The sequence below is a fragment of the Gekko japonicus genome, unplaced genomic scaffold (assembly GCF_001447785.1).
Source record: "Gekko japonicus isolate JY-2015 unplaced genomic scaffold, Gekko_japonicus_V1.1 scaffold2781, whole genome shotgun sequence".
In the NCBI taxonomy this organism is placed as follows: Eukaryota; Metazoa; Chordata; class Lepidosauria; order Squamata; family Gekkonidae; genus Gekko; species Gekko japonicus.
In genome coordinates, this window is record NW_015161486.1 from 68,461 (window position 1) to 76,068 (window position 7,608).

At 47.0% G+C, this 7,608-nt stretch overlaps 1 protein-coding gene across 1 annotated transcript in view; it reads right to left on the reverse strand.

The window, feature by feature from the left end:
- The window catches only part of JAM3 (junctional adhesion molecule 3), a gene marked incomplete at its 3' end in the record, with an annotated part of 62,377 nt that extends 54,970 nt beyond the window's left edge, over positions 1-7,407 (reverse strand). The window contains exon 1 of the mRNA XM_015429167.1: positions 7,344-7,407. Within this exon, the coding sequence (XP_015284653.1) occupies positions 7,344-7,407 (64 nt within the window). The remainder of the gene's footprint in view (positions 1-7,343) is intronic.
- Between the last annotated feature and the right edge of the window lie 201 nt (positions 7,408-7,608).

Here is a 7,608-nt window from a genome sequence, read left to right on the forward strand (position 1 = left end):
AGCGGGGAGAAGTGGTGCAGTCTGAAATGGCAAACCGCTTCAGATCCAGCTCTTTACCGGAAGGGGAAAGCTATGTGTGAAATGGCAGCCCTATACCGGTTTACTCCATGACGAATCAAAAACGGCTTCAAAACAGGTTAAAAAGGGTAATGTGAAATTCCTCGATGTCTAAACAGTTTGGATTGGGGTTATTGCCACACAGGGGTGCGTGTGTGTGTGTGTGAACTCCTGTCATTTATCCAATCAAACACACAAACATGGTAAATAGTTATGGGGGGGGGGAGAAATTCACCCATTTGCAGTTAGGGTCTCCCCTGGCCACCAGCAGGGCATGGGGGATAGGGTTGTCAAATCCAGGTTGGGAAACTCCTGGAGGTTTGGGGGAGTGGAGCATGCGGAGCACATGGATTTTGCGGAGGGCAGGGTATAATGTCCTAAGGGCAGGGTATAATGCCAAAGCAGTCATTTTCTCTAGGGAAACTGATCTCTGTAGTCTGGGGGAACTGTCGCAATTCCGGGGGATCCCCAGGTCCTACCTGGAGGCTGGCATCCCTATTTTCAGATGCCCCCCCCCCCGATGGCTAATAACAAGTTTGTGTATGTGATTTGGATCGAGAAGCCTTCTTTGTATGGGCCTGCATAGAACAGGTTCTGAGCCAGACAAGTAAATGTGAAAGGTGTTCCCTGAAAAGACAACATTTGAAAACCAGATAAAAACATAAGTAGAGCCTTGCTGGATCAGACCAGGGGTCATCTAAGTCCAGCATCATGTCTCACACAGTGGCCAACCAGTTGCCCAGGAAGGCCAGGAAGGCCAGGAAGGCCAAACAAATGGGGCCTAGAGGCCGAGGCCTGGCCCTGCTGCCTCCTCCTAGCCTAGTTCAGCGGTTTGCCGCCCACATAGACAGAGGCTCCCTTTAGTCACCACAGCTAGTCACCTTTCTAGGAAACATTCACATCAAGTCTGGTCAAGAACAGCCCAAGGAATTCCCCCTTTTTGAGAAGCTACCCAGCGAAGGGGCAAACTGGCAACAAAATGAGGCTCCTCGCATGAACCGCATTGAGCAGAGACCCTAAAACAGCACTACACTTTATCGAGCCGCAAACGTGATCCATGATGAGCCCATTCCTGGTTCAAATCCCACACGCACCAAGGGATCACTGGGGAGGCATAAAAATTATGTTTGGATCCAAAATATACAACATTCTTCCTGGGTGATGGGAAAATACAGGTCAGAAAGAGCAAGATTCCAAGTTCAATAACAAGTCATTTCCAGGAACATGCGTGCAGGGGGCATGATGAGGCTGAGTACACAACCCGTAAACCCACACGCTTCTCAACAACACAACCATTGTGAGAACGACTCGCTAAAATCACATTCTTTGCCAACGGCTTTAAAACAGATGTGTGAGAGGACGCAGGGGATCTGCTTCCATTGGGGGTTGAGGATTGTACCAGTTATCGCTACTTGATAGGAAACGCCAAACCTGAGCCAAGTGTGTTACTGAACTCACTGTTCAAAGGACGCACTTCCAAGCCCCACAAAGATCACTTACATTTGTTTGTTAGCCCACAACAGTGGTATAGATCCTAGCACAGCATCTATAGTTGCCAATATCCAGGTGGGTAAACACAGAAAACACCGTGTTGAAATAATAAACACAATATTCACGTGTACTTATAGCTAAATATATTTGCTTTTTATACACAACATCAACTCTAGTGTATTGTAAACACTTTCAAACGACAACATCACATTTCAAACACTTTCAAACTAAGTTATATAATGCGAAGAGTACAACTGTCTTCTTCCTGATGGAGGATAAGTACCAATGTACAGTTATTTGTACCGAACAATGCAGCAACCTATTGTACATTTCCCAAGTGATGATCCATCAGGTAAAGCTAGCAGGCAGCTTGTATTTCTCACTATGATGATTCAGCTTAGCAAGCAAGCCTAGTAGATGTATTTTCCCATGTGGTGATCCAGGTGGGGCCTGGAGATTTCCCAAAATTGCAACGCATCTCCAGACTGCAAAAATCAAATCCCCTGGAGCAAATGGTTCCTTTGGAGGGTGGACTCTATGGCATTATAGCCCCCTGAGGTTCCTTCCCTCCCCAAACCCCACCCTCCCCAGCTACACTCCCAAATCTCCAGGAATTTCCCAGCCGGGAGTTGGCAACCCTAAAATTGCATTCTTCACATTCAAGAAAAACCTTGCCAATTTAGGAGGCTAAACTCGGGGGAGGGGGGGGCTCACAAAAAGCCGCCTCAAGTCTGGACAGCTGGCTCAGAGCACTTGCTTGGTTCCAAAGACAGCTGGATGTTGTATCTTAAGAAAAAAAATGGGGCAGGGTGTGTGTCTAAATATATTCTCACCACCACGGTACAAAAAGACCATTGTATGCACAAAACCTAATTGTGACTTGGAGAATTCCATGACCCCCAGCTATCTTAGCACAAATCCTTCATGGGTCTCTCTCAGAACAAGTTTTCTTGAGGAGGGGGACGTACACAATTTAAAAAATGTGGTGCAAGGGGATGGAATGCCAAGTTTGGGCACAGGAGGAGGCTAGGTACAAGTCGCTGCTCATCTCCAAAGCTAACGGGAAGGCCCTAAGCGGGTTGCTTGGTTTCAGCCTAACCCAGCTCCCTGGGTAGGGTTGCCATCCTCCAGGTGATGGCTGGAGACCTCAGGATCCCAACTGACCTCCAGACTACAGCGGTCAGTTCCCCCGGAGAAAATGGCTGCTTGGAAGGAGGATTCTACGGCATTGTACCCTACTGAAGTTCCTTGCCTCCCCAAACCCTATGCTTCACCCCCCAAATATATAGGAATTTCCCAACCTGGAGTTGGCAACCCTATCCCTGGGACATAGGTAAAGGTAAAGGTTCCCTTGCTTGAAAGCCAGTCGAGTCCGACTCTAGGGTTGCGGTGCTCATCTCTGTTTCAAAGCCGAAGAGCCAGCGCTGTCCGAAGACATATCCGTGGTCATGTGGCCGGCATGACTAAACACCAAGGCGCACGGAACGCTGTTACCTTCCCACCGATGTGGTACCTATTTATCGACTTGCAATTTCTTGCTTTCGAACTGCTAGGTTGGCAGGAGCTGGAACTAGAGACGGGAGCTCACTCCGTCATGCGGCACCCGGGTCTCGAACTGCTGAACTACCGACCTTCCACAGCCTGCAGTTCAGCGTCTTAACCACTTGAGCCACCGCAGCTCCTCTGGGACTTATAAGGAGGGTAAAAACTATCAAACATTTTGCATGCTCAAATGCGACAGAAATATAATTATGGAGGAATGGTTTGATCAATAGGAGAGCAGGGAAGAATTTGGGACAACTGTATGATGGCACCTCTCTCACTTCCATCAAACCCATCTGCAAAACCCACTCATGAGGAGGAGGAGGAGGAGGAGGAGGAGAAGGGATTTATACCCCGCCCTTCACTCAGAGTCTCAGGGCAACTTACAACCTCCTTTCCCTTCCCCTCACCACAACAGACACCCTGGGAGGTAGGTGGGGCTGAGATAGCTCTTTCCAGAACTGTCCTTGAAATAACAGCTCTGACAGAACTATGGCTTGCCCAAGGTCATCCAGCAGCTGCAAGAAGATGAGTGGGGAATCAAACCCAGTCCTCCCAGATTAGAGTCCGCACACTTAACCCACTACACCAAACAGGCATGGAAACAACACGAAAACACATAGCAATGCACTTGCTTCCATTCCTCCTTTGCGGTCACTGATTCTCCTTATCTCACCCCTACAAGACTGCCCGCTGCCAAAAAGGAAATGTACTGTAGACATCTCAGGGCAGTGACCTTATTTTTCTTTTCTCTCATTTTATGAAGCAACATACATATTGCTGACCTTAAAAGAAAAAACAGCAAGAAGCTATCAATGACCTTTTTATCTCGCCTAACGTTTTGTAACAGAATGGCAGTGCCGTCCTAAGCAAAGTTACTCCCTTCTAAATCCATTGAAGACAATGGCCTGAGAGGGGTTAACTCTACTTAGGACTGCACTGTCAATTAAAATCCTGACAAATTTGTAAATCTCTGCTAGGGCAGCCTTGCACGCACACACACACACACAAAGTCCAGATGTGTTCTCAAAACTGACCACACTCACCTCAGCTCAACGGAATGGGGAGCGTCGGGAATTTAAAAAGAATAAAGAAGATCAAACTCAGAAGCCCCCTGGGGCTATTTCAAGTGTGGGGGAGAAATTCTCTACTTCTGTGTAGCAAATAGGATGAGATGCTCGTGAGATTGTCAGAAGTGATAACTATGCGCACATGAATTTTGCTGGACATCACAGAGCAATATGAGGATAATTTGCTTAAGAATGCACCCACATGCAAAGCAGGCCAAATGCCCCTCCAAGTTCGCACGCACATGTATATACACCCCAAAGAGTGGCTGCCATTCATTCTCCACCCCCCAGCCTTTATTAATAGCCAGACAAATCCTACCCCATTTGTGAATGGAATTAACAAGTGTTTTTGCAATTAAAGCTGAAAACATTTGCGTGGGGCTCTGGAAACAAAGGGCGCTTGTGCGGCCAAGAGAATAAGATCCAGTATCAACCCTGCCTCCCCGGCCAAGCCCCACATTCCTGATTCCTCCATCCTCTGGAAAAGTGGGGGAGGTGCCCTGAATTGGGAGACTGGAGGGAGAAGCTAAAACGCCTTATTACTTGAGTAGAGGCTTCTTCCCCAAAGGTGCTGGAGAAAAGAAACATAACACAGAGGAAGGTGATAGATAGATGACAGATAGATTCATGCGTATCTCATAATTCAACCTGTCTCCTAAATTACATGCAGATGGGGCAGAGTTTGGCTTTCCCTTATAACAGTTTTAGAGAGAGATTAACTAGCCTGCACTGGTGCTTTACAATCTCTTTTTCTTCTAACTGGGCAGGAGGAAAACCTCCTTGCTTCTGCCATCCCACCCACCCCCAATCCTACAACAACAACAAGGGTCTGTGTCCCCAAGTTACAGAAAGAGAAACCACAGCCATTTTTAGAGAGACCCTCCCGGGGGGAAAGGCTTTGAAGGAAAATGATAAGAAACAGTCTACAAGACTAACGAAACATTATTCTTGTGCAAACTTTCATGGCAAAAGCCCACACATCTTTTCTTCAACAGCTCTCTCATGCAGGATAGTTTTGGAAGGGTAGCTGTGTGGGTCTGCGAAAGAAAAGCACCTTATGGACCAACAAGATTTCCAGGGTATAATCTTCCAAGAATCAAAAGTTCCCTTATCTGACAAAGGAAGCTTTGACTATTGATAGTTAAGCCCCAAAAATCTTGTAGGTCTCCAATGAACTACTGGACTTGAATCTAATACACAGGGCTTTCTCCATTAACGTGGCAATGTTCTGGGTAAAGATGTGCTGTCATTGTGTTCAATGTCCCAATTTTAAAATGTAGAAACTCTTGAGTTGGGGGTGCATGAGTTCTAGTTGCTGAAATACTTTTAAACTGGGAGTGAGAATTTCCAGAGGGATTGTGCCGATGGCATTGTGACAGACAAGTGAGTGACGGAAGATAGATGGAGTGTAAAATACCACAAAAATTTACATGGAGTGTAAAATACGACACAAATTCAGTGTTGCTTTACAGACCAAAAACATTTATTTCTATTTGAATTTTCCAAAAGTCACAGCTTACTTCCTCAGATACAATATTATCTTGAAAGAAAGATGACCCTGAGTGTAAGATGCTCCTTCTTAAAATGTTATAAACCTTAAAAATAATTATTATTGGACTAGAAAAAAGCAAGAGTCCAGTAGCACCTTAAAGACTAATAAAATGTGAGGCAGGGTATGAGTCACTGCTCACTTCTTCGGATACAGCTAGAATGTGAGTCCATATGTACATATAACTGGAGAGCAGAGTGACAACCACAGGTGAATGACAGCCTCAGGCATGATTGAGTTGTGTATGATATGCAGAAGGGTAGTAGGTGTGGAGAAATCAGTATTAGTAATGAGACAGAAAACCTAAGTCTCGATTCAGTCCAGGAGGCTGCATTGTCTTGAGCTTCATTAACAGTTGCAATTCAGCAGTCTCTCCTTCAAATTGCCATTTGGAATTCCTTTGTAAGAGAACTGCTACTCTTAGGACAGCATATGAATATCCTAGAAGGTTAAAATGTTCCCCCACATACCCTGCCACAAATTTTGTTAGTCTTTAAGTTGCTACTGGACCCTTGCTCTTCTCTACTACTACAGACAAACATGGCTACTACTATTGGACACAACTATATGTGAATGTAAGACGACCCCCTCTTTTTTTATGACACACCTGGAAGAAACCTGGCCTTGCATTTGAGTAAATACTGTATGGGGTAGGAAATCAAACTAGAGAGTCTAGTTAAAGGAAAGATTACAAAGTGATGGTTAAAGGGGGAGTTGAGACACAGAAGCTGAGCGTGGGTCTTTCAAGTATAAACTCTCTAGAACCTGATTAGCAGTTACAAGCGAGATAAGCAAAGTAATGAAGTCAAGTAAGGGGATGAAGTCAGAAGTTTAAGTGAAAATTAACTGATACTAGGTTGTGGTCTGATAAAACATGCTAAGAACCGCCAACTAACATTTCTAAAAAGTCAGTCCAGTAGAGCTGTTAAGAGACTGTAAAGACAAAGAAAAGAAAGGCCAAAGTCTCTGTTTAAGCCAGAATGACATGTGGTGTGTAATTTTTGGATGAGTTCTATAATTTGATGGTTTGGGCTCCAGTCCCACAAAGCTTATGCTAGAATAAAAACCTGTTAGCGCCACAAGACTCCCCCTCGGTTTTAGCTGCAACAGAAGAACACGGACGCCTCTTCTGGACTCTTTACCGGACTCTTTGTTGGTCTGAGCCATATGGCAGGATCTCTCAGTGTGATTTCTCCATTCCCAAAGTGACCAGAAGCCCCGCACACAATCCACATCGGCAAACACACACACCCCCATCCCTGGAATATACTCTCAGGATTCAGGGTGTCCCCAAATACAAGGGGAGGGAGAACCCCCACTGCGATGTTTTCAAGCAGGATGAACTTTCCCCACTGAAACCTTTACTGGTCCTCCCTCCAAAGAGGCTAGAATCCATGCCGCTACAACCGCCTGCACTCCCGAATAAAACTATCCAAACTCCAGCAATTCAGGACAATAACCTCTTCGTCCCAGGGATTCCCTGCTTACGGTTGGGGAGGGATACATTCCCCAAACACAGCCCCACCACCACCACCCCTCACAGCCCCATAATCTTTCAACTTGTGGCTTCTGAAAGCATGGGCGTGGGGGGGGGGGGTTTGAGGCTGCCCCCTCCCCGGGCGGGCAAGACTCACGGAGCAGAGGCAGGAGGACGAGGAGCAGCCGCAGCAGCAGCAGCAGCGGCCGCCTGAGCGCCATGATGGAGCTGCAACTGAGCCGTGGGGCTGGCCGGGCCGGAGCTTGCGCATTCCCCATCTGGCCGGCTCCCAAGGCTGGGCGGGCGGAGAGGGAAGCGGGGCGGGAGGGAGCGAGGCAGAGATGCCGGCGGAGCAGCACTCGGCTGCCCGGGCAACGGTCGCTTGGAGACGGGAGATGCTGGGGCTCCGTTGCCACGGCAAC